General features: G+C 32.3%; 1 protein-coding gene and 1 pseudogene across 2 annotated transcripts; one reads left to right on the forward strand and one right to left on the reverse strand.

The window, feature by feature from the left end:
- Window positions 1-5,778: 5,778 nt before the first annotated feature.
- LOC127106239 (putative beta-glucosidase 41) lies at window positions 5,779-9,327 on the reverse strand. Of its 2 annotated transcripts, none has more exons than XM_051043539.1 (13): window positions 8,824-9,327; window positions 8,673-8,739; window positions 8,537-8,595; window positions 8,132-8,207; window positions 7,989-8,051; window positions 7,811-7,898; window positions 7,359-7,614; window positions 7,103-7,218; window positions 6,794-7,017; window positions 6,668-6,699; window positions 6,471-6,573; window positions 6,171-6,279; window positions 5,779-6,070 (listed from the first exon to the last, which is right to left on the reverse strand). In XM_051043539.1, exons 1-13 carry the CDS (start codon window positions 8,944-8,946, stop codon window positions 5,875-5,877), a joined length of 1,512 nt encoding a protein of 503 aa, XP_050899496.1. In that variant the 5' UTR covers window positions 8,947-9,327; the 3' UTR covers window positions 5,779-5,874. The 2 variants fall into 2 exon arrangements, with proteins under 2 accessions (XP_050899496.1, XP_050899495.1); XM_051043538.1 differs by having other exon boundaries at window positions 7,989-8,060.
- A 1,218-nt stretch (window positions 9,328-10,545) lies between these two features.
- Window positions 10,546-12,847, forward strand: LOC127103175 (protein FAR1-RELATED SEQUENCE 5-like; annotated as a pseudogene).
- Window positions 12,848-27,155: the final 14,308 nt, after the last annotated feature.

Here is a 27,155-nt window from a genome sequence, read left to right on the forward strand (position 1 = left end):
AATCTCCTGGTAACCAATGCCTTGTTTGATCTCGGGACGCAACCCGTTCTCAAACTTGACACACTTGGATCCCTCAGCACCAGCATCATTATAATGAGGACAATACTGCACCAGCTCCTCAAACTTCGAAGCGTAATCAGCAACAGACATGTTACCCTGTTTCAGTTCTAGAAATTCCATCTCCTTCTTACATCGCACATCAGCAGGAAAATATTTCTCCAGAAAGACCGTCTTGAACCTTTCCCAAGTCATCTCAGCACCTGGTACTGAAATTCTCTGGCGAGTGTTATCCCACCAGTTTTCAGCCTCTTCAGATAACATATGCGTACCAAACTGCACTTTCTGTGCTTCAGTACATGTCATCACCCGGAAGATCTTCTCAATTTCCCTCAGCCAAATCTGAGCACCATCTGGATCATAGCGCCCCTTGAATGTAGGAGGGTTATTCTTCAGAAACCTTCCCAAATTCTTAAACTCGTCGACCGGCGGATTCTGCTGCGCCTGCATAGCCTGCGCTATAGCAGCCAAAGCCTCAGAAATCGCACAGTCATTTTCTCCAGCCATACTCTACACAACACAACCACAACCGTTAAATATCGACAGTGTCATTTACACTAATCGACCAACAGGGAAAACATCACATTATGACTCGACTGGACTGACCATGCTCTGATACCACTAATGTAACACCCTTCTACCCAAACGACATATTTAAATAAATTATCAGAGTACAACATGTAGAAGAGTTTACATTTCTTACAACATAACACTTATCGCATCACAACATAAAACATATTATTTATTTTATTAAAACTTCGCAGCGGACAACAACACAAATATTATCATTCATCATATAACAATTCATAATAATGTTTCAACATTATCTCAACAAAGCATCTCAACATATTAGTCATCATAAACAACGTAAATAATAACCAATTATCTATCGAATCCCATAACCCCGGTGTCACATGACCAGAGCATTTGACTCGACTCTGTAGAATAACTCTACACTTATTCTTCAAACCTCAACAATAGCTACTCCTCTTTATCTGCACATTGCTCATCATAGATGAACATAAACACATGCAGAAGGGGTGAGAATTACATTATTAAATAATAATATAACGACAGAAATATAAACATAATATATTCCCCCTATGCCAACACAGCTCATCATAATCATCATAATCAACATACTCATGAACATCAGCAAAACAACATATCAAATGCAATGCACACACCCATGCATGACTCAACACGACTCGATATACCCATTTTGTGACCACTACAGGATCACCACTCCCAGATTCACCACCATAGAATCCGAGTTCCCCGCAAGGAACCAAGCCTCTCAACAAGCCCGGAGTCAACATCATCATTGGAACTCAGTCCGTTCATCACTAGGCATCGGCCTTTCATGAATGCATGCACACCAAACATGCATCATCATCAACATAGCAACAACAGCATCATATAGTCATGTTATCATCATCATTAATAGCATGACATACAACTCAACAAAACAACAACAACATTACAACAATATCATATCGTTACATAACACATTTATAACTAAACACGTAAACTCAACATCTCATCATCATAAACACCTCATACACCATCATACAATCACTATTAATTGTTATAATACAATTACAGCGACTTACTAAGAGTCTCGCAACTCAACGCACTCAAAAACTCACCAACATCAACTTCTGCACAGCACAGTTCGCGCCGCGCAGCAGGGTTCGCGCCGCGAACGGTGCGTTACAGAACTCCTCTGGATTCTGCCCAGTTCGCGCCGCGAACTGGGCTTCGCGCCGCGAATCGCGCGCGAACAGAAGCCCCCTGCTACAGAACCCAACGCAGCTTTGCTTCTCTACTCGCCGTAACCCGTACCCCACAGCTAACAAACCAAAATCGACATTTAACAGACATATATACACAACATACTTCGATTACAGTGCATATAACTCCACAAAACTCACAAATCGGAGAATTTATCATCAAAACCCCAACTTTCCCAATCTCCCTAAAATCCCCAAAATTCATCAACAACCCAACAGATATCATGAAATTGCTCGCATATTATCGTTTAATAAGGTTCAGACCCCTTACCTCTTTGGATTGAAGGAAGCTCTGAGCAATCTTTGGCCTTTTCCTCTTCCTTCTCTTTCTCTTCAGCGGTTCCTCTCTTTCTCTGACTCTGAGGCAAAATACGTGACAAAACTTCTGAGTTTTCACTTTGGCCTCTTATATCCAATTCCACTTTTACCCTTCCACTCTTCATATTCCATTTATTTTATTTATTTAATTAATAATAAAATAAATAACATCAATAATAATATTTCCCAATATTATTTAATAATTCCTTTTTCCTTCCAATAATCTTATTAAAATAATATTTAAATTAATCCAAAATATTCGGGGTGTTACAAAGCAGACCCAAGCAGACCTTAAAGAACAATACACATGCCTGCAAGGTTGCAAGAATGTGTGATTACATCAGATGATATGGTAAATGAAAAAGGTGAGCTGATACACTATGCTTTCTACGCAGATGTCGAACCAGTCAATACAGCTATAACATTGAAAGATTCGAAGTGGGTGAAAGCAATGAACGAAGAACTGAAGTCAATCGAAGTCAATAACACTTGGTCACTTGTCGAATTTCCCCAAGACAAGAAGGAAATCGATGTGAAGTGGGTATACAAGGTGAAGTTGAATCCCAAAGTTGAAGTGACTCGACACAAGGCAAGACTTGTGGCGAAAAGATTTCTTCAGAAAGAAGGAATCGACTTTGACGAAGTTTTTGCACCTGTTGCTAGGATCAAAACGATAAGGTTGGTTGTTTGTCTAGCAAACATGAACAACTGAAAGATGTGTCATATGGATGTGAAATGTGCATTCCTGAATGGCCCCTTAAAAGAAGAAGTTGATGTTGCACAACCAGCTGGGTTTGTGAAACAAGGCGAAGAAAGAAAGGTGTACATGCTGCATAAAGCCCTATACGGATTTAAACAAGCTCCAAGAGCTTGGAACAAGAAGATAGATGGATTTCTAAGGGAGAAGGAATTTGTGAAGTGCACAACTGAACATGGAGTATATGTAAGAAGAAATAAGAGTGGATTGCTTATACTATATCTATATGTTGATGACTTATTGATAACATGTAGTTGCAAGAAGGAGATTGAAGACTTCAAAGGTGATCTCAACAAGGAATTTGAAATATCAGATATGGGTGACATTTCATATTTCCTTGGCATCGAATTATACAAGAGTGATAGAGGTTTGATGATGCATCAAAAAAGGTATGCATGCAAAATACCTAAGAGATTTGAGATGCAAGATTGCAACCCAACTTTGACTCTAACTGAGCCCAGATTACAACTGCCGAAAGATTCATATGAAGATGATGTCGACCCAACCCAATATAGAAGACTTATTAGGTCACTTCGATACCTTTATCGCACAAGGTATGACTTAGCATACAGTGTAGGTATGGTGAGTAGATTCGTTCAGAAGCCAAATGTATCACATCTAGTAGCGGCGAAGAGGATACTAAGGTATTTGAAAGGAACTCTCGACTATGGTATTTTATTTCCTACAGCTAATGAAGGAAAAGAATGCAAACTAGTGGGATACACCGACTCAAGTTGGTGTAGTGATGTTGAGGATCGAAAATCCACAGTTGCTTATGTGTTTATGCTAGGTGGTGCACCAGTTGCTTGAAGTTCGAGAAAGGAGCCAGTAGTGTCATTAACATCGTGTGAAGCAGAATACATAGTTGTTTCTCTTTGTGCATGTCAAGTAACATGGATGATGAATCTGGTTAAAGAGATAACAACGAATAGTCATGGAGCAATTACCATGAAGATCGACAACATGTCAGCTATCAATCTGGAGAAGAATATGATAATACATGGTCGAAGCAAGCACATCGAAATGAGGTTACATTATCTTCGAGAGCAGGTAACAGATGAGAAGATGAATTCGGAACACTACAGAACTGAGAATCAGATTGCAGACATCATGACAAAGGGAGTGCAGGTCAAATTATTCAGAAGACTAAGAGCTATGATGAATGCAGATAGCTTAGACACAATAAATTAGGTGGTGTGTTGAATTATAATTCATTGTGTTGAAGCAGGTTGCTCGATAGAATAATGATGTGTCGAATAGCCTAGTGCGTCGAAGTGTCGAAGCATGTTGCTTCACACATGATTTTGACTTATGCCTAATTTTAGTAATGTTAACTATTTTGGACTTTTATAATTTTGGGCTTTGGCTTATGTAGTAATCTAACTTAAATCTATAAATACATGGAGTAACCCCTATTCTTAAAATAACTCATAACATTGTATTCACATAATTTTACAGTTATAAAGTGAATAAAGAAGTTTTCCACAGGTTGTGGGCAGAGGAAAAACTCTGCAGAAAATATTTTTCTTCTTCTCCAATTTTCTTTTCTTTTTTTTCTCAATCGTTCTTTACTTTTCATTGTCATTGTGTGGTTGATAAAAATCTTGTTAATCAAGATTGATAGAAATTCTCCATAGGTTGTTGTGGATTTCCAACAGTCGGACATTAAATCTGAAACTGTTAATTCTGGTTTTGCTGGGCTTATTCATTGCAGGCTCAAAGATGGTCGTCAAACAACTTTTTGGCATATGCAATGTGGTTGGATAATCAATCCTTGAAGAATGTGTATCCGAAATTTTTTGCAGCTGCTGTTGACAATGACATTAGTGTGGTGGATGCAGTTTCGTGGTCTGGAAATTCTTGGACCTGGAATTTTCAGGATATCGTGTCTAATCTAGATAGAGTTGATTCCATTCATTTGGAGGAAATCAAAAAGATGTTGTCGAAGGTGGAGTTGATGCAGAATACGAATGACGAATTTGAATGGATGAGGGAAGACAACGGTTGTTTCTCGGTAAAGTCTTGTTTTGATACTTTCTCGTCGTTGTCTAATGAAGGGTTGATTTCAATAGATGTTTTGAACATTTTATCTTATCTTTGGGAGGTTAAGGTTCCGTCAAATATTTCGCTTTTTGGGTGGAGATTTATTCTCAATAAGATTCCTACTAAAGATCAATTGGTAAGAAGGGGCATTTTGACGGATGCTAGAGATATTTGTTGTGTTTTTAGTTTTAGGGAAGATGAATCTAAGATGCATCTCTTTGGTTTGTGTGAATTCACAGGAAGAATTTGGGTAAATGTTATGTCTTGGATAGAAAACAATTTGGATTTGTCTTTTGAAGAGTTTGGAGACTACTTCTTATTCTGTCGGAAGGTGAAAAATAAGATTGATAGAATAACCGTTAGTGTAATTTGGATGGCCTCCATTTGGAGCATTTGGTTAATGCGAAATGTTGTTATTTTCAAAGGTACCATTTTCAATTTCGATGAATGCATGACGGCGATCATTCATAGGTCTTGGGTTTGGATGGGCATAACTTGTAAATCGTATGTTTCTTGTACTTTTTATGATTGAAACATTTTACCTCTTCTTTACTTTAGGAAGATTGGGTAATTTGGTCTGTTTGTAATTGATTGGAGTACCCCTTATATTTCTTTTTTTGAAGCATTGCTTATTAAAAAAAACATGACAATGAAGTTTAAGTTTTAACTATCATATCTTGGCGAGCTTTCTTAAATGATGGGAATGGAGTTGTTAGAAATCTCAAATGGTACAACAATCTCTCTCATTTCCTTTTTTTTTAATTACTTAATTAGCAAGTAAGTGCTAAATTTGGCTTATATCCAACAAAATAAACATCTCAAAATATTTTAATAATTTCAATTTTTAACATTTCTTAAAAATATGTGTGCTATATACACTTGCTATTTGACATGTATGACAACAATTCAAATATCACTAATTTTTTCAGTTTCGAATCTGAGCATATTTTTGAACCAATTCACAGAAGATTTTGGTATCCTAGTAAGGTTGTTTTTGAAATCTACATAGTAGAGTCCAAACCGTACTGTATATCCCAAGTTCCACTCCCAATTATCAAGCAATGACCATACAAAGTAACCCTTCACATTGCAATCATCTTCCCTGCATTAAGTCCATGTTATCTCAATATCAAGATGGCTATCAAGATCAAGGATTCAACAGTTGCATGAATTCAAGCACTTGTGAAATTTTGCATTAATACCTTATAGCAGCAGATAGGTTTGAGAGATAGTCCCTGTGATATCTTATCCTTTTGTCATCATTTAATGCCTTTTCTAAGGTCATAAACGGTCCGGTTGGATCATCCATTCCTGCCGTCAAAAATTTGTTAAATGTTAGAAAAATGATAATTTGAGTATTGAGACATGTTCAATAACCATAGATTGCACTCTGAAACACTAAAACCGACACTAACATACGTGACATTCACACTGACATGAAATTGAATGAATGTAGTTATTGAACTCAATTAAGACTAGTTTCTGCATGCAAAACTACTAACCGTTTTCGGTTATGATTACGGGTGCGTTCCCATATTTGCATTTCACATGTTTCATCAACTTTCTGATTCCCCAAGGGACAATGTGTAGCCAATTGGAAGCTGCCTGAATAAAAGAAATTTGATGTTGATTTTATAAAAGAAATTCAGCATGAATCTATAACTAACACACTTTAGCATCAGTCGTTTTTCGAACATACCTTATCTCCGATTGCAGCTCCTTTTCTATATGCTAAATATCACAAACTTCCATTCAGGTTAAGATTATGAATATGATGAAATGAACCAAAAAAAGGAGTCACAGTATCCATCAATAGGTTAATTACCGGTTGTAATGACAGCAGCATCTGATATAGCATCTTGCATAATCAGTTTATGAATCCGAGTCCTGTCGTTTCGAGCATACAGCGAGGTATAGTGGTTTATGCCAATAAAATCCAATGATCCAACAAGCAAGTTTGAGGTTGCATTAGTAATCTCTGGCAATCTCTCAGCTACATGTTCTTGCATAGAGAGTGGATACTTTCCAAAGAAAAGAGGATCAAGGAACCTGATTCACATTAGTCTAATTTCTTAGTTAACACAAATTAAGCTATCGAATTTCGATATAATTATTATGTTATGAGTAAGTTTACCATCCAAGTGAAAAATCCATAGCTCTAGCTGCTGCATCTTTGTCTTCTTCGAGTTCGGTTATAGGTTCGTACCAAACAGCATCTAGAGCTATCCCTATTTTACCTCCTTGTTGTTCCTAGATAACACAAAAAATAACTTAGATCAAACCAACCGCGAATTGGGTGATTTCCGATTTAACTAGTTGAGTGAGACGCAAGGAATGTGATGCTAGTAATAAATTTTTAGTATTAGTTGTATAGATAAAGTGTTTGGAACCTTGAAATGTAGCTGGTAACTTCTGTAGGCAGCAGCATGAGATAAGAGAATGTTATGAGCAACAATGTAAGGTTCGGTGGATGATTTTCCTTTCTTACATAGAAGATGACCAAGAAGGGAACATCTTCCCGGTGCTTGAATCCCTAAATCGTAACCATGGAGAGCGAAGTTGTGAGGTTCGTTGAAGGTAATCCAGTGCTTAACTCTGTCGCCAAAAGCTCGGAAGCATGTGTATGCATAATGCTCAAAATCTTTTCTGTCAAATAATAAGTAGAGATAAATATGAAGCTCGAAACAAAAGCATTAACATGACACCAGACAGTCTGACAAGGATATTGATACGTCGACACTAATAATAATTTTTAAAAAATGTTGATACGTTAGACACCAGATACGCCTTCTATATAAAATGTCAGAGACATGCAGAGGTTTAGAACATTAGAGTGACTTACATGATTTGTGTACTTAACCATCCTTCATATTTATCTTCCAACATTTGTGGAAGGTCCCAATGATATAGAGTTACATAAGGTTGAATTCCTAATTGAAAAAAAAAATAGTGTTATGTTATGTAATACATATCTTTGCTAATAATTTAAGATAAAATTCTAAAATGAATCATCTTGTAACCTTTTTCCAATAAAGCATCAATGAGAGTGTTGTAATACTTTATCCCCTCTGTATTTGGTTCCCCTGTTCCATCTGTTAAATTGTCACAAAATAAAGCAACACAAAAACTACATAAGGTTTTTCAAAATATTGTAGTAACTTACTTGGGAAAATTCTAGGCCATGAAATTGAGAATCTGTAAGAATCCATTCCCAAATCCTTCATCAAGTTTATGTCATTCTGTTTAGGATGAAATTATAATATTAATATAAAACTTCAATGATTGGTTCTATCTTTTTTGCAATATTTATGATCACGCACAACTGCAAAGATTAACCTTTCGAGGCGGGAAAGACCACAATAGACAGCAAATTTTTTATTCTATTACACAAAGTTGGTGTAACATTGTCATTATTATATACTTTGATATACCATTATTAATTACTTAACGGTGCTCATTCTGAATTGTTTATTCTATATAAAGTGATATTGACGTCACGAACCTTAATTGAAGCATAAAAAAGAAAACTGGTGCAAGTTATCTATAGGTAGAGTAAAGTTCAAGTAACCTGAAATCGGTGATATTGATCCACTGCCATGTCTGCATTACTGAAATCCAAAATTCTCCCTAACCAAAATAACTCAAAACCTTAAAATCAGAAAATTTTCTGCCAACTTAAATGAGAAAATAATTCATTTTTCTACCTGGTAATCTTGAGAAAGTGTCCCATATGCTATCTCCTTTGTTTCCTTCATCAACAGCTCCCTCAAACTATATATTATATAACACATTACTTCATTTTCAATTTCTTATATAAGCTATTTAACCTATAAGGTGATTGAATAATAGTAGTACCTGGTGAGCTGAAGAAGCAGTTCCAAAGATAAACCCTTCTGGAAAATCTCTTCTGCTAATTGATTCTACTCTTACAAGGTGAATGGTTATTATGAGGAAAATGGTAATACTAATAATATTCATGGTGTGGTTGATTTAAGAAATTCTCTGTAATTGGTTTATGGTTAGAGAGGCTATATAATATATATGTTGCTTTGGTTTTATGTATAGCAAAAAATGTAAGCTATCTTTGTCGTAAAGCTGAAAAATATATCTGAATAAGAAATAGACTAATTAAAGAGGATGAGTACTTCCTTACAAACCGGCAAAAATAAATGCATAATAAGAAAATATCAATGAATATTATCTTAAAATTTGACTTTATAATTCTAAGGATGAAACTTGGAACAATGGTAAAAATGATAATTTAAGATGAGAAAGACACTAGAAAATGAGGGAATGGTGAAGTCTACATCAATTGTAGGTTATAGTTACGGGCAAGAGATGGTTTGTTTTCTTTTCTAAATGGTACCTTAGAGGGTGTGTTTTTCCATTTTTATACATTTCCATTTCTTGAGACCTTCTTTTATTGTTGGGTTGGTGAGTTTCTTAACCACGCCATTGAAATCAGCCATTACTCATTGTACTTGTACATGTTAATATCTATGTTAAGGTAGGTTTATAATTATAATATACAACTAATTCTAACTTGTGCCATAAAGGCATAACTAACTTATGCCATTTTATAACCAAATATTAAAATATCCGTCTTTAAAATATAAGTATATTTAATTTTTTTAAAATTAATATTTTATTATTTAAATATATATATTTTAAAAATAATTTCTTAACTTATACCTTTTAACACACAAGTTAATAAAATTCATTATATATATATATATATATATATATATATATATATATATATATATATATATAAAATTTAAATGATATACACTGACAGTGTAAAGATTTTTTACATTATCAGTTAATCACAACCATTGATTTATTTGAAATATTTAACTTTTATTTTAAACATTTAAAAAGTAATACAAACGGATGATTGTGATGCATTGACAGTGTAAAACCATTTTACACTATCATCCCATTAAAACTATTCATTTTGACATATAAGCATGTAATTAAAAATAAATATAATAATAATAATTAAATCATAATAATAACAACTTCTTCACGTGTCTCTCTTTCTCTTTCTTATTGCACATTTCTCTCACTCTCTCTTTCTCTTTCTTCTTCCACGTTTCTCTCACTCTCTCTTTCTCTTTCTTCTTCCACGTTTCTCTCACTCTCTTTATTTCTCATTTCAGTTACTTCTATTATTCTTCCCCCACTCCATCCATCTATTCAAAATTGATCTTTATACTTTCATAAATTGTATCTTAGAAACTATATTTGCAAATCTCTACATACATGAGGTTAAATCTTAAACTAATAATATTTTCTTCTTTTTTATGATTGTGTGACTTTCCAATTTTTTCTTGTTTTTTTTCTTTTAATATTAAATTTAAGTCGAATAATTTATGAACTTCTAGTGATTGTTGAAGCTTTATAAAGTTTAAATCAATGGTAGCTTGAGTGTAAACAAATAATATGGGATTTGATTAAAAGAGAGAGGATAAGTATTGTATTTAATTTTACTAGCTTTACTAGTGCAATATTATTTTTATTATCATATTTAATAGTTGTGTAAATATTGTTTGTATTATTATAACAGATTAAGAGATGCAAAACATACATGAAGATTCAACCATAGTTAGCTCTGATGACATGCTTGAAAGTGTTATTGGTATTGATCCTCTCAATAGCAGACTACTAGCAGAGCCTCCCTTAGAGCCATACGAAGGAATGGAGTTTGCATCAATTGAAGAGACGATAATTTACTACGCAAGGTATGCTAAGAATAAACGTTTTAGCTTTCTTATGGGTCGTGTTACTAAATCAAGAACAAATGGTATGATAATAGGTCAAGAATTTCTTTGTTCAAAGGAGGGATTTCAAGCAAAAAAATATGTGAAAGAAGAAAGTAATAGTATTATCGTCCATGATGAAACAAGGATAGAATGCAAGGCAATGCTGTATTTAAAGAAAAATGGAGAAATATGGATTGTTTCAAGATTTGTAAGGGACCATAATCATGAACTATTTTCTCCTAGAAGTTCACAGTTTCTTCGAGTACATAGAAAGAAAACTAATGTGAAAAAAAAACTTATTGATGTGTTGCATGATTCTGGTTTAGGCCCTAGTAAAATAAGATTTGTCTTATGTACTGAAAGTGGTGGTGTTGATAATGTTAGATTTAGTCCACAAGATGTTATCAATTACTTAACTGAAAAGAGATAAAAAAAAATTAGAAAATGGAGATGCTCAAATGATGTTATCATACTTTAAAAGTTGTCAATTGAATAATCCTGGGTTTTTCTATGCTTTTCAAATGGACGTTGAAGGAAGATTAGCAAATTGTTTTTGGGTTGATTCAAGGTCCAAAATGGCATATAAATACTTTAGTGATGTTGTTACTTTTGATCCAACGTATTTGACAAATAAATATAAAATGCCTTTTGTTCCATTCACAGGAGTTAATCATCAATAATCCATTCTTTTTGGTTGTGCTCTATTATGGGATAAAACTATAGAGAGTTTTTTTTTTGTTGCTAAGTACTTGGTTAGAAGCAATGAGTGGAATTTCTCCTAAAACTATCATCACAGATCAAGATGCTGCTATTAGTAATGCAGTTGCAAAGGTATTTCCAAAGGTTAATCATCACTATTGCATGTGGCATATTGAGAAAAAAGTTCCTGAGTACTTGAATCATGTCTATCACGAACATGGTGAATTTAAAAATCAATTTTACAAGTGCATCCACCAATCTACCATTGTTGAAGAATTTGGTTCTGATTGGGAAACAATGATTGATAAATATGGATTACAAGATAATCAGTGGCTAAACAAGATATTCTCCATTCGAGAAAAATGGATTCCTGCTTATGTACGTTACAATTTTTGTGCAGGAATGTCTACCACTCAAAGGAGTGAAAGTATGAATAAATATTTTAAGGATTTTTTGAATTCAAGTACTTCATTAAGCCAATTTGTGACACAATATGAAAAAGCTCTTGATGCACGTTACAACAAGGAAAGAGAGAAGACTTTCAAAACAAGAAATTCAAAGCCACTTTTACGAACTTTATATCCCATGGAAGAAGAAGCTTCAAAAATTTATACAAGAAAAATGTTTAGAATATTTCAAGATGAGCTGGTTGGTTCTCAATTGTTTATCACAGAAAACGTTAAGTTTTTTATTGAAGTCTCGACGTATAAAGTTCGTGAAATTTACAAAGAGAGGCATATCTACTATGTGAATTTTCATGTCACTTCAAAATAAGCAAATTGTAGTTGTCACATGTTTGAATTTTCAGGTATTCTTTGTAGACATGTATTATGTGTATTCATAAAGAAAAAGGTTTATTGTCTCCCTTCACAGTATGTTTTACATATATGGTCTATTAATGATAAAAAAGAAAAGGTAAAAGAAGTGACAATTGAAGGATTTCAAGAAGAAAGCAGCAATGCTTTTGACACTTCATTGTTTAATAGTATTATGGTTCACTCCCTCAAACTATCAGAAAGAGGTTCACAATCCGAAAAACATCATGATATTGTAATTCAAAGTTTGCAAAATGGGATTGCAAAACTTGATTTATTGGATATTGAAGAGTCAAATAAGAAGTTTGTTGATTCAACATCTGAAGATATGCCAAAAGTATCTGATGTTAATATAGTTTTGCATGACCCTCCACTTATAGCAACTAAAGGACGTCTGCGGACTTTGCGAATGAAAAGCAGTTTGGAGATAGTCAGAAAAGGTTCCTCTACTTGTAGTTATTGCATGAAAAAGGGTCATACTAAGCCTAAATGTCCAAATTTAAATCAAACAAGGTATCTTAAAATTACATGTACATGTCTTTTCATTTTTTTATCATGTTAATTTGATTCACTAACAACATACTTATGATTCTTAGGTGATAAATTCAATTTTCAAACTCTATTTTGAAACTTCTATATTGTTGGTTGATTAAGAGGTAATAGTTTTTTCTAATGTTACTACTTTTACTTATATTTATACTAGTGTTAATTTTAATAATTAATTGTCTTCATATTATAATTGAAGGTCTTTATTCAAGTCATGCCTTATCAAGCCTTTTAGAGCAGGAAAATTCAACAAGTTGTTTCTATGCTCTTTGGAGACTTCATCAGAGCCTCTTATTTAAGTTGTTGGCATTTTGCACTTACTATTTTACTCTATTGTGATTTTTGTGTTTAGATTAAATGGTCTTTTGTTGATTTTTTTTATGTTGGAGTCTATGAGGGATTAGGGAAGTATTTCTCAGTCTTTATAAAGTTATGTGCTTATCCATTTATTCTTAACTTTTGATTTTTTTTTCAAATTTTGTCTGATATTGAATGCTTTTATGCAGAGAGATCGTTAATTTTTATTTTCTTTTCTTTTTCATGCTCAATTTGTAGAGACAATTTATTATATCTTTCTTCATCAATGTTTGCAATAATATAAAAACACAAATTTCTTAGAATAAATATGTATTAAATATGTTTGGCAAATCAATCAAACGAAGAAATTGGAACGAAAAAAGTTATTATGTCAATAAAATAAAATGATTTGCTTAGTTTTGCTCAGATTTATGGTTCGAAGAATCAAATATAAATCTTTTCATAAGCATATTAATTAAGGGATATCTTACCTTAATATGACTGCCATGAAAAATGTAATGGAAGGAACAAAGGTTTATGAATGTCATAAACAATGTTAACAATTAAGATTTAAAAAATGAATGCGATAGTGCAAAGACTTTTGCGATTTTGGTCGGTATAGCTCGTCGTGACATTAATTGCAATCGTCAATTAACTCCAATTTATGACATTAATTGCAATCGTCAATTAACTCCAATTTATTCTTTAACATAAAAATGACAAATAAGATGGTTAAAGATGTGATCATGAAAAGATTATAGGGACTTGCTTTTATTCAATACACAAGTCAAAACGATGTGATCACGGAAATATCGAAGGGACTTGCTTTTATTAGTCATTGTCTATAAAATTTTACTAGTTACTAACAAAAAATATCTAAAAAACTTGTAAAACTTAATCCTTATGATTTGAGTGGACCCCACCAAGAGCCTCAAAACCACCAAAGAAGTGGAACTTATCCTCTCTCTTTTAATCAAATTCCATATTATTCGTTAAAACTCAAGCTACCATTGATTTAAATTTTATAAAAGTTTCAACAATCAGTAGAAGTCCATAAATTATTCTACTTAAATTTAATATTAAAAGAAAAAAAATAAGAAAAAATTGGAAAGTCACGCAATCATAAAAAAGAAGAAAATATTATTGGTTTAGGGTTTAACCTCATGTAGGTAGAGATTTGCAAATATAGTTTGTGAGATAAAATTTGTGAAAGTATAAAGATCAATTTTGAATAGATGGATGGAGTGGAGGAAGAATAATAGAAGTAACTGAAATGAGAAATAAAGAGAGTGAGAGAAACGTGGAAGAAGAAAGAGAAAGAGAGAGTGAGAGAAATGTGAAAGAAGAAAGAGAAAGAGAGAAACGTGGAGAAGTTAATATTATTATGATTTAATTATTATTATTATATTTATTTTTAATTACATGCTTATATGTCAAAATGGATAGTTTTAATTGAATGATATATATATATATATATATATATATATATATATATATATATATATATATATATATATATATATATATATATATATATATATATTATATATATATATATATATATATATATATATATATATATATATATATATATATATATATATATATATATATATATATATATATATATATATATATAATGGATTTAATTGAAATACACTGACAGTGTAAAAGAATTTTACACCATCAGTTAATCATAGACATCAGATGTTGAAACAAGTTTGACTTTTATTTTAAAAATTTTGTGGAAAAGTTTTTACACTGACAGTGTATAGTAATTAATTTCTATTTTAATTTTTTATTTTAGGTTTTATTGGTGAGTGTATTCTATTTTTTAAATGCCCTCAATAAAAAAAATTAAAATATAAATTTATCAAAATAAAAAATTAATATAATTAACTAAAATTGATTGAATGAATAAATTTATTTTTTGATAAAAAAGTTAATCTATATATTTGATAGGATTAACGACAGTTTAGTTTTGATTCCTCTACTATATTTAATTTACGAAATTGATCTTTCTATTATAAATTTAAACAGTTTTGATTTATTTAAATGAGAATTTTTTTATGAAATATAATACATTATTGTATATAAATATATCATGGAATTTTATAGATAAAAAATATAAATTAAAAAATGAATATTTTATTGATTTTTTATAAAAAAAAACATATCAAAATTATTTTAGTTTAAAATTGAGAGATAGGAAATTGTATGTTAGCATATTTAATATTGAGAGTCGATTCTATGTAGCTTAGTTTTATTGGTTCCATGTTACTAGTTACTCACATTTCGTACAAAAAAAACAACGACAAAACAAAACTTTTAATTATGTAGTACTAGAGTTTAATTAACAACTGAATACGATCATCAAACGAATTAAGAAATCACGCAACTAGTACGAAGAGAACTATTCATACATAAAATTAAGACTTCCATACCAAGTAAAAATATTGGGTACCAATATCTCAATAGTTTGTCTCCAATTAAAAATATCCTTCACGTATACCATATCTCATCAAAACCAACAAATGTATTTCACTAACTTTCATGCAATTAATTATTTACAACTTATTTTTTAACTTTTTAATATTATTTATTTAGTTATTTTAAGGTGAATATTTAAGGATGACGATAAATAGAGTTTGGACACTTTAATATAGTAGTGAGTTTCAAAATATTTTATAACTATACTTATACTCATTTGGACACCAATGTTAATACACGTGGTTATATTCATTTATACACATGTATCTTATAAGCATTATGAGTATATAAGTATTAGAGAATGGTTAATTAGTTAAGATGGATGATAATTAGGAAGTTAGTTATATTAGTTTCACTTGAATAATTAACTCCTAGCTCATGCATGCAATGTACAAATATAGAAGCCATAGGCTTCATCAATGTAATGAGAAATACTCTTTTAACAAGAAAAGCTTGGTTCATCTACAACGCCTTACTATGTATTCAATCATTATCATCATGCCGAGAAGTTTCTCATTCAACTTGGTATCATATGCCTAAGGGGAACATATCTTTTCTGTTGCATCTATCACACTCTTCCATCATCATCATCTTTTTCTTCTTGATCCGATCAAGCTTTCAGTTTCATAGAAACTAAAACCATCATTTTCGTCGTGTTCATCAAGAAGCTTCGGTTTCAGAGAAACTGACTTGCACAGTCCTAACAAGAATGTGTGGTATTTCTTCATCGGAGGATTCAATTTCAGAGAAATTGAAGTTCCATCTGCCGACAAGGATTGCTAGTGAAACAACACCGATCATTGCTTCAAAGAAACGGTTTGTATCAAAATCAAACTCGGATCTACATTAATTCTCAAAGAATCGACAATGGAAAACCTTGAAACTTCACCACAAAGTGAACAACCTGAAGTATAAACCTCACAAGATACATCGAAAGTCATGACATTCACATGTTTGACAAACACTTTTTCTCCAAAACTCTCGATTAAAATACAAGAAATAAATTTTCTGTTATGGAATCAATAACTTAAGGGTGTAATTTTGTCACACAAAGTGCACAAGATTTTGGTAAACCCTCGTATCCCTCTTATGTTCAAGAATGAGAATGATCATATTAAAAATATTATATCTGAAGCCTATGAGGAGTGGATCTTACCAATCCTTGTCTACTTAGTTACTGTCCATAATATCAGAGTCTGTGCTTCCTCATGTGCTCTCTTGCAAGCATGCCTATGAGGTGTGAGACAAGGTGCACAAACACTACAATGCTCAGATGAAGGCACAAGTTCATCAACTTCATGCAGAGTTAAAGAGGAGTAAGAAAGGTACCAAAACAATCTCTAAATTTGTTCTTCGAATCAGAGCTATTGCAGATTCACTCATGGAAATTGGGGATCTAATATCATAACGTGATCAAATTGACTAAATCCTTCATGGACTCCCTGGAGAGTACAATCTGTTCCTCATGATGGTTTATAATAAAGTTGATCCAATTGACATCTATGAACTAGAAGGCTTGCTCTATGTTTAGGAAGCTCAACTTGAGAAATGTCGTTAAGACCTTGCAGAACCAAATACATCAGCCAACATTGTTCAAGTTGGGGTGAACACTCAGGCTACCAGGTCTACAAATTTTGAAGGGTCATGCTATTACTCACGTGGTAGGGGGAAACCTTCTAGAGGAAGAGGTCGAAGCAGATCTAACTTCACAACTGGAAACAGGCTAACTTGTCAACTTTGCAACAAGTATGGGCATTCAGTGGTGGACTGTTAGCACAACTTTGATGAACATTTTGAACTTGCACCACCAAAATCTCAAGCTCAAGACACTACCTCCACCAACACCAATAATGCTCAAGAAGTTAACAAGAACTAAGATACATTATCTACTTCTGCAAATTCATATCTAGCTCACTTGGATCAACTGCAACTACCTCAAAGATTGAAGTCTCAGGAATGGTTTGCAGACTCAGGTGCATCTCACCATATCACATCTAACTCTTCTAATTTACAATATATCAAATCATGTGTTTTTCCAAATAAAGTATTTGTAGTAAATGGACATAGCTTAGAAGTTCAGGCAATAGGAAACACTAAATTACATTCCTCTCTTGTGTCAAATACCTGCATGAAGTTAGTTTATCTTTTACATGTGCCCAAGATAACTAGAAATCTCATTTCAGTTTCAAAATTTGCCAAAGATGATAAATTATACTTTGAGTTTCATCCTAATAAATGTTTTGTGAAATCCCAAGCATCTAACCAAGTGCTACTTGAAGGATTCCTATATGAAAATGGGCTATATTGCTTCAACACTCTCGAGGTGGATTCTTCAGGATGTAACTTGAAGCACAAGTCATATGTTATAGAACTTATCGCTAATAATTTAGTAGTTTCCAATAAATATCGCACTCATGATAAACATGATAGTTCAAGCTAAGATAAAGTTTATTTATGGCATGCTAGACTGGGCCATGCTCACCCCAAAGTTATTCAAAAAGTGTTCAACTTGTGTAACTTGAATTTTAAGAATAAAGAATCTTTTGATTTTTGTCATTATTATTGTCTTGGAAAAACTCACAACTTATTTGCACCATTATCCACAACTAAGCACACTAATTTATTTGAACTTATCCACACTGATTTATAGGGACCATCAATTGCACCTTCAAGCAATGGATACTCTTATTATATTGCCTTTGTGGATGCCTGTTCCAGACAAACTTGGATCTACTTACTCAAGCACAAAAGTGATGCATTAAGTGAATTCAAGTTATTTCAGAGATATGTGTCTACTCAATTCAATGAAAATATTAGGTAATACAATCAAACTTTGGGGGTGAGTTCGGGCCCTTCACAAAGTTAGTGAATGAACAACGCATAATCCATAAATTAACTTGTCTACACATATCAAATCAGAATGGAGTGATGGAAAGAAAACATAGACAGATCATGGAAATGGGGCTCACCATGCTTGCACATGCATTCATGCCAATCAGCCTTTAGGACCACAACTTCACCACTACACTGTACTTGATCAACAGGTTACCTACCAGTGCTTTACCTGCTTATAACTCTCTTTTTCAAATTCTCTTCAATAACCAACTTGAGTATGGAACAATTAAAACATTTAGATGTGCCTGTTATCCTTTACTCATACCTTACAATAAGAACAAGCTCTAGTTCATAAGTGATCAATGCACATATTTAGGTGTTTCCCCAACACACAAAGGGCACAAATTCCTTAACCTGGATGTTAGGATCTTCATATCAAAAGATGTAATTTTCAATGAAACAGAGTTTTCTTGCAAAACAAGTTACCTCAAGGCTGATGGCACTTCAAAAGTTCAACCAAGTCTATCATCCAAAACCTCAAACTTGATATTGTTCCTACTTGAGTCTAACCCTACTCCTCACTTAGATCATGCATCACATAGTCATGTGCCTCCAACTATCCAAACACTTCATAACACTGCATACACAATTGTCTTACCTCTATATTACAATGCATTACCTGATGAACATAACCAACAAACTACTTCTAGACAGTTTCAACCATCACCTCGCGAGTTCCTGAGTAGCTCTTCAAATGTTCCAAACACCTGTCAACCTCTCTCTAGTATCTCAACAACTATAATACCTCATTCACCAACCGTATTTGCTGCACCTATTGGACAACACCATGCCACACAACATCACATAATTTTCAATTCATGTCTGAGTCTATTTCACCATCCTTTCACACTCAAATCTCTCAAGCCCCACTTCTAGTTAATGTTCACCCCATGCTTACTAGAGCTAAGACTGGGAAATCCAAACAAAAGACTTGCATAGTTCATGTTGAACAAACCACAACAAATCACTCATCCTAAATGGTTCCAAGCAATCAAATCAAAATATGAGTCGCTTATGGGTCCTAACTACTCTACCACCTAATAGGAAGCCAATAGGATGTAAGTGGGTTTATAAAGTCAAAGAGAACATGGATGAAAGCGTCAATAAGTATAAAGCTCGACTTGTGGCTAAAGGTTTTCACCAGTAACTTGGATTTTATTTCCATGAAACATTCTCTCCAGTCGTGAAACCTACCACAATCAGGATTATACTCACATTAGCAATTACCTGCAAGTGGGAAGTTCAACAAGTGGACATCAACAACGCATTCCTGAATAGTGATCTGTAATAAGAGGTTTACGTGTAACAACCATCGGGATTCCTTGAGACAGACGCAACCTCTGTATGCCAACTGAATAAAGTTATCTATGACTTGAAACAAATGCCACGTGCATAGTATGAAAAGCTCCACCAAACCCTAATGAAATTTGGTATTTAGTTTGATCTCATGTCAATGTGAGAATTCTCTCTTTATCTACCATCTTCACAATGTCATCATGTATGCATTAGTGTATGTAGACGATATCTTACTCACAGGACGATCATCAACTCTACTTCATAAACTCATTGACAAGTTCCACACAAAATTTCTTTGAAAAAGCTAGGCATACCTGAATATTTTCTTGGAATTGAGGTGAACCATCCATCTAGTGGGGTCATTCTCCTTACTCAAATGAAATATATCAATGATCTACTTGCTACGATCAACATGACAGAAGCCCTGGTTGTGAGTACTCCCATGTTTATCACTTGTAAACTAAGTAAACATGGCGATTACAAGCTTCTTGAACCATTCCTTTATAGATCCACCATTAGTGTGATGTAATATGTAACCTTAACTCGATCTGACATAGCATTTTGTGTTAATAAAGCATGCCAATACATGGCTGAACCACTTAAATTGCATTGGAATGTGGTTAAATGTATGTTAAGATACCTTAGTGGCGCAACTCACATGAAATGCTGCTAGCCCTGACACATTCATTGCACAAACTCTCACTACGAGCATATAACAACTCAGATTAGGCAAGTGATCATGATGACAGACACTTAACTTCAGACTCGTGTGTGTTCCTTAGATCTAACATGTAGCTTGGAATTCCAAAAAGCACTCATTGGTTGCTCGTTCTGGCACCAAGGCAGAGTATCGTGAATTGACTCACACAACATTCAAAGTCTTTTGGATTGAGCCAATTTTGCAAGAACTCTCAATGCCTCATCTTCCTCTTACTCCTCAATTTGATAACCACATTGTTGTCATGGTATTACATAACCCGATACTACATGTTAGGACGAAATATATTGAGTTGGATATCCATTTTGTTAGAGAAATAGTTGCAGCTAACAAACTTCAAATCCAACATGTTCCAGCTCAAACTCATATTGTGAATATCCTTACAAGATCATTGCCAACTAATCTATTTGTTCAAGTTTGCGACAAACTTAAGATATTTTGTTTTAAGGCATCATGAGTTTGAGGGAGAATATTAGAGAATAGTTAGTTAGTTAAGATGGAAGAAAAATAGAGAATGGTTAGTTAGTTAAGATGGAAGGTAGTTAGAAAGTTAGTTATTTTAGTTTCACTTAAATAACTAACTCGTAACTCATGCATGCAATATATAAATATAAAAGTCATATGTTTCATCAATGCAATGAGAAATACTCTTAATCTTGTAACAAGCAAAACTTAGTTCATCTATAACGTCTTACCGTGTATTTAATCATTATCATCATCATCATGGAAGTTTATCATTCAAGAGGAAGTATCCATACTTCTTTTACTCATTACTCATATTTTTAATTTAAAAAAAAGATTAATTCTTAAATTAAATATCATTTTATTTTAAGTTTTTAAAAAGATTAATAAAGTTTTTTTTAAAATTAAATTATTAAATAAATAAACACTTATATTCAATATTTAATAATTTAATATTAATGGATTTTTTAAATTAAAAAAAATATATATTTATATATAATAATATAAATTAAAAAAATATAAATATATTATACGGATCTAAGACAAAATTAGAATAAAGAGGCTCGCTAATACTCGCAATTATCACTTATTTTAATAAATAACTACTTGAATACACACTCGTACCTATTTTGTGGTTTATATCCTACTCATAATAGATAGTTTTTGAATATACCCATAATAGATAAGTTAAATTGTCATTCAGCAGAAATTCCCTACTCTTTTTAAGGGATTGATTTGGTACGAGTTACAATACATCAATCAAAACAACAAAATTGTTCATTCATGTTAACTCGATTATGATCTTCTCACTTACTCTTTTTTCATCAAAATGAAATTTAGAACTTTAGTGTCAATTATGATTTTTATTTTATTTTTAATTATATAGATTAAAAGTATTTAAATCTCAAATACCTATATGAAATGTGTAAATATTGAAGAGAAGATATCAACGGATGAATGAGATAGGTTAATTAATATATATTAATTGAGTTAAATTAATATAATTTGTTAGTCTAGAGTTTAACAAAATTTATATAAATTTTTGTATTAATAAAAATAAGTTTGTTGAAAGTAATGATATTTATAAATTAATAATAAAAAATAAAAAAGGATATCAACAACTTGATAGAGTAGTTCATGTAAATCAGTTGACATATTAATATTAAGTTATAGACAACTAATATTAAGTTATAGACAACTATGATAATGAAATTGAATTTTAGTGTTAATGAAACATTTAGATTTTGTTTAATAAAAGATAATGGACAATTGAACACTCGTATGTTGATATTTAAATATTAATAAATGAATTTGATTTTAAATATTATTATCCAACCAAAATTTCAGGTACTTAAAAATTTACAACACTTGAAAATTGTAATATAATTTTAAAAAGAAAGCTATGAGTCTATCCAAAATAAAATTAGTTTCTAATTCTATAAAATTATGAATTTGTAAGGTAGTTACAAAATAACTACGTTTCTGAGGTTTCGAGGTTAAAAAAAGCCGTTGAACATTGGGGCTTATATTTTGAATAAATTATTACATGCAAAATAGTTCAAATTTTTTGGAGGAGTCATATAGGTCCTCAACATCAAATAGATTCTTGTTAAAAATAAATAAAAATCATGTAGATCAGATTGGAGATTAAAAAATTCAATAAATACGTGGAAATGGATATAATGATTAGTCAGACGTGTAGAATTTGTTTTATATGATAAAGAAACTTTAGGATAAGAATAACTGAATATGAATTGGGTGTGGGCATTGAGTTCGTTTGGCAACTTCTGATAAAACTAACCCACCTACTTAATTTGTGCAAACCATTTGATATATATATATATATATATATATATATATATATATATATATATATATATATATATATATATATATATATATTACTTGGTTTAATCATGGTTTTGATATCTTAAACTATATATTTAACAAATTGGATCTATCTAATAGCAAGTTGGATATGTATCTAAGCGATTCTTGTCTTTTGCCAGTTTGTTTTAGCTTTAAGAAAATGGATTTTTTCTTTGTATTTTTGAAAATGGATTCTACAAAAATGTTTTTCAAAATATTATAAATTTTTTTAAATTTATTTTTTATAAATTAAAAGACCGAATTGTTTATTTTATAACATAAATATACATTATTAAAGATCAAAACATAGTCAAAATCACAATTTTTTCAAAAAGTTGTATCTTAAAAATGATTTTTATGAAAAGCTATTTGAAATAGCTTCAAAATTAAGTGATTTTTTGAAAATTTGATATCCAAAAAAAGTTTCGATAAAATGATGAAATACCTAAAATAACATTTTAAGAATAACTATTCAAACCAAATTTTCATTTGAAGCTTTTATGAAAAGTTTCTTTGTAAATTTTTTTTACACTAAAATATATAACACTATAAAAATCATTTTTAAAAAAAGCCAAAACAAACGGGCCCAAGATGTATATGATCAAATGATTTTTTATAACTCTTTAATTTAACTTTACTTTTTTTTTCACGTGTTTGATGAAGATGAATGCATGAGAGAAAGATAGAGAGCATTTATGAAGTTTGTAGCAAAATCTTCTTGCTACTGAGTTGTTATTTTTCATTACATTTTAGTGATGCAATGCACTCATTTATATACATCAGGGTGTAACTATCTTTGTAGTTAGTTATTCACATTTAAGAACCATAACTAACTCCTTATTTTTAACTAACTTTTTAATCATTAATTTATAACTAATCTCTAATCACTAATACCCCTCAAATTTATGGAGATTTAAATGAAGTGATTTTGAGTTCGTTATGAAAAATCAACAAAGAGATTGGTATAAGATGGTTTTGTTAGAATGTTTGATATTTGTACCTGAGTTGGGACATGTTGGATTTATAATTTACTGACCACAACTCTTTCTTGAACAAAATGGATGTCTAATTATATGTGTTTTGTCAGACTCTATACTCTATGTTTAGAATATGACTAGAGTTTGAAAAGCAAAAAAAAGTCTAACACAATTCAACCCCCCTTCTTATGTTTTTCTCACCATCAGTCTCCTCTCTTGTCAAGAGAAAATTATGGCATCATATCGCTCAAATTATTCCTATTTGGTTGTTCAGGCCTTATCAAAAACAAAACTGCAACAAGGGCATAACATGTCTTCAGACCCTTTGAGTTTGCACCTATTTAAAAAATCAGCCAGTTCCTCTTCAACCTTTGGGTATACTACTTTCATATTCTTAGTATAATATGACATTGTTACCCCTTTGACCTCTACATCGAGACCCTCAGTAGCCCAACCATCATAATTTCTACGAGTTAAACCAAATTTTCTTCTTGAACCAACAAAGGGTCTGAGTCGATTGTCATTGGTGGTTTCTGTTTGTCACTAAATTTTAGCTTATCATCCTTGAGAGTAGTTTGCACCAAATCCCTGAAAAGAACACATTGCGATGTTTTATGACCAATAAAGTTATGATATTTACAAAAGCCTCTTTTTTTCTTTATTTCAATGGTGATGTTTTTAGGCTTGTCGACACTATGATTTGACCATCAACAACTAAAAGTTCAAAGATCTCATCACACTTACCTATGTCAAATGTATAGGTTTTTCTAGTAAATTTTTAATTTTTACTTGGTTCGACAAGATTTTTTCCATTTGAAGGTCTTATAACCTTGCAAACATATGGAGGTCTGACTTCAATTCTTCCTGATTAACCTTGCTTTCTTAGACACATTAAAAAACTATGTCAATCTCTTGACCATTTTCCTTTGTTTAGAATAAACAACTTTCTCTTTCCTAGGGTATCACTTTACTCTATCCTTTTAAGTCTTTAATTGTTCGACTTATCGAACCCTATTTACTAATTGGGCCATGTCCCTTAGGTATTGGATATCTAACTTCTTCCTGATGGAATAATTTTGACCACCTGTAACTATTTAGACAAACTTACACTCAGGAACTTGAGTAAAAGATCTCGCCTTCATTAACCTAAATCTATTGAGGTAATCATTTATCGAATCAGAGAAATTTCTCTTCACACTAGCTAACTCTTTTAAGATAATTTTCGATTGAACCATATATAATTTCTCATGGAACACTGTTTCTAGTTGATTCCAATTGTACATGGGGTATGGAGGAAGGGTAGTGAACCATGTGAAAGCGCTTTTAGTTAAGGAATTAGGGAAATATTTTATTTTTAAGTTTTCCTTATTGGCCAAATCACCCGCCTCTGATTGATATCGAGCAATATGCTCGACAGTAAATTCATTAGTATCTTCTATAAACTTAGTGAATTTAGGGATTTTCCAACCCCTTGGAAGTTGAGTATGCAATACATACTCAGATAAGGCTGCAACGAAATTTACTCTATGAAGAACAATGTTAAGACCCATTTGGGCTAAGATTTGTTCGACCATATTTGCTATGTTATCCCCCCCCCCCCCCCCACACACACACACAAATTTTTGTTTTGTTTTGTTGGACTCCTATAACCACTTGATATGCATCATGGTTTATATTGACCAACACTACCTTTGGGCCATTTTGACCTAAATCTCCTTTGACTACTCTGGGTATGGGTTGTTCGACCGGTTGAGGCATAACATTCTGTTGCACTTGATTGTTGGGAAAACCACCATTTTTACAACCCAAGGGTTATGAATTTCCCTAACTGCTTGGATTTGAGGGACTAGTTGAATATGCGCTTGGGAAACGCTAAAGAAATCAGGAATTCGACCCATTTGATGCGTCAATCGTTGGTAGGTCTGATTTGTGTTTTGGATTAGAGGATTAAAAACAATATCATTTTGTTTGATAAGCGTATTGACCATATCATGGTTGTTGTCATCCATATGTTGTGTCATGGCCAAGAGAGAACTAGTAGTTAAAGGTGACATAACTTGAAGGACATATCCTAATCCTCCTTGGGATTGTGCCATTCGACTAGGAATGATGATAGCAGATCCTGATGCTAAGTATTGATTAAGAGGGGATGCAATAGTCATTGCATTACTTGCATTAGTTTGTAGAACTACCATCATTGTGGTTGGCATGCCATATGCATATTCCCTACTACCAGGGACAACGTAAAACTTGGTAGAAAATAAGGCCTAGGGTATCCTATAGTAGTTTGTGTAACCCTGGGAGTAGTTGGAAAACTGGTTGGTTATGGTGGTGGAACGACCACTTATGGTAATGTCGTCGAAACTTACATTTGAATTATAACAAGAACAGCTACTCCAATAGACGTTGAAGTTCCTACACCATCAATAGTTGATCCAGACAGTTGCTCTTCTAAATTTGGAGTGTCATACTGGGGAAGAGAAGGATTTTTCAACATTGGACGAGTCATCTCAACAAGAGTTTTACCACTCCTCAAGTGTATATACGCCCAGACATTGAGAACATTGCTCGTATGAAAAACAAAATAAACAATAAAAGCACAAAGAACTTTTCTACAAATTTTTAATTTTGTTTGCACAAAAGGGTCCCATCGGGCGTGCCATTTTATTTATCGTTATTTTTGGTAAATCAAACACAAGTTTTAATTCATTTACATGATTAAAATTGAAAAACTATTAGGACATATTATGCAAAAAAAAAAGGTTATAGAAAACCTATTTGTGCTTGGATATTTGATGTTTGGATGTAGATAAATTGGATAGAAATCCTAATAAGAACTATGAATGATTGTTCAAAGTAAAAAAGGAACATAATTAAAGTAATTAAATAAAATTCTTAGATTAAAAAATTAAAAGAGGGATGCAAATTCATACATTTTTCTCAAACTTTTTTCTCTATGTGACTTGGATACTCGAGTTCAATGGAGAATACTAATAAAAAATTGTGAACCTTTTTTACATAAATGAAATTGACTTATATACTATATACATCAATAATGGTCGATAACAGTTACTTCTTTAGGACTCGACACATATCCCACTATGCGATATCTTCTTTTTTGATATGTTTCCACGTGTCTTTGGTCTTTGAACTGCCTCTAAACTGCTCCCATTATTGAATCTGTCTTTACAAACTCTAATTACCCATGTCGAAGAGCTTTTCTGTCGAATCTTGTAGTGTGGTGCCATAATGTATCTAGGTCACCTACTCCTTAGACTTAAGAATACACTAAGTCACAAAATACCTGATAGGTGAGTCAAACTCATCACCTTAGAAAATAAATTTTTGTATTAATTGA

The sequence above is a fragment of the Lathyrus oleraceus genome, chromosome 7, assembly GCF_024323335.1.
Source record: "Lathyrus oleraceus cultivar Zhongwan6 chromosome 7, CAAS_Psat_ZW6_1.0, whole genome shotgun sequence".
In the NCBI taxonomy this organism is placed as follows: domain Eukaryota; kingdom Viridiplantae; phylum Streptophyta; class Magnoliopsida; order Fabales; family Fabaceae; genus Lathyrus; species Lathyrus oleraceus.